Source organism: Myotis brandtii, unplaced genomic scaffold (assembly GCF_000412655.1).
Source record: "Myotis brandtii unplaced genomic scaffold, ASM41265v1 scaffold632, whole genome shotgun sequence".
Lineage (NCBI taxonomy): Eukaryota > Metazoa > Chordata > Mammalia > Chiroptera > Vespertilionidae > Myotis > Myotis brandtii.
The window spans coordinates 83,744-84,890 of NW_005370419.1; the positions used below are offsets into that span (position 1 = coordinate 83,744).

The window sequence follows — 1,147 nt, forward strand, 5'->3', positions numbered from 1 at the left end:
TGGCTCGGGCAGAGCTGACTGCCCAGCACATGTTGGTGTGGCGCCCCCTCGTGCCTCCCCGCTCTGCCGCTGCATGGCTGGCACTGTGGGGGCCTGACCCTCCGCACAGCTCTGTCCCCTGCTCCACCCAGGGCCCTGGTGAAGGTTCGGGGGACACGCCCCTTCGTCATCTCCCGCTCCACCTTCGCCGGCCACGGCCAATACGCCGGCCACTGGACAGGGGACGTGTGGAGCAGCTGGGAGCAGCTGTCCTCGTCGGTGCCGGGTGAGAGCCCCGTCGGGGTGTGGGCCCCTCGGGAGGAGCAGCCAGAGCTGGGAGCTGGGCCAGCACAGCTCAGGGACACCAGCTGCAGTGGCGGGGGCATCGCTGAGTCATGCGGGGCGCGGGGCCCAATCAGTACCTGCTCACCTGTGCGGGCGGCTCCCCTGCGGCCCTCCTCTTCCCGGGGTCCCCATCCCCACTCACTCCTTCCCGGAGCTGGTGGCCTGCGTCACTCTGGCCCGTGTCATCTCGTGGTTTTCCCCATGTGTCTGTCTGCTAGGGCCCCAGCCATATGGGATCAGGGCCTCACGCCTCATTTTAACTTGACCGCCTCTGCCAAGACCCTATTTCCGAATAAGGTCCCATTCACAGGACTGGGGGTTCGGACTGGAATGTGATCTTTGGGGGGACACCATTCAACCCTAACAGGCTAGTTTGCTGTGCCCACCCCTGCCCAGGTGTTAGGGAGCAGCCTGCAGGCAGGTAGATTGACCTTCTGCTGACCCCGATGAGGCAGGACTGACCAGGGAGTGCGGGAGGGGTGTGGTCTGAGGCCCTGCCTGACCCCCCTGCAGAAACCCTGCTCTTCAACCTGCTGGGGGTGCCCCTGGTGGGGGCCGACGTCTGCGGCTTCCTGGGCAACACGTCGGAGGAGCTGTGCGTGCGCTGGACACAGCTGGGGGCCTTCTACCCCTTCATGCGGAACCACAACGACCTGCACAGCCTGGTAGGGGGGCGGCTCCATCCCGGGACCCGACCCTGACCGGCAGCAAGCAGGCGGCCGAGCGGCCCCTTCATGCACCACAACGACCTGCACAGCCTGGTAGGGGGGCGGCTCCATCCCGGGACCCGACCCTGACCGGCAGCAAGCAGGCGGCCGCCGAG

General features: G+C 67.1%; 1 protein-coding gene across 1 annotated transcript in view; it reads left to right on the forward strand.

Annotated features, from left to right (window-relative positions):
- The window catches only part of GAA (glucosidase, alpha; acid), a gene marked incomplete at its 5' end in the record, with an annotated part of 14,279 nt that overhangs the window by 5,421 nt on the left and 7,711 nt on the right, over window positions 1-1,147 (forward strand). Inside the window, 2 exons of the mRNA XM_014528379.1 lie at window positions 132-265; window positions 838-992. Of these exons, the coding sequence (XP_014383865.1) occupies window positions 132-265; window positions 838-992 (289 nt within the window). The remainder of the gene's footprint in view (window positions 1-131; window positions 266-837; window positions 993-1,147) is intronic.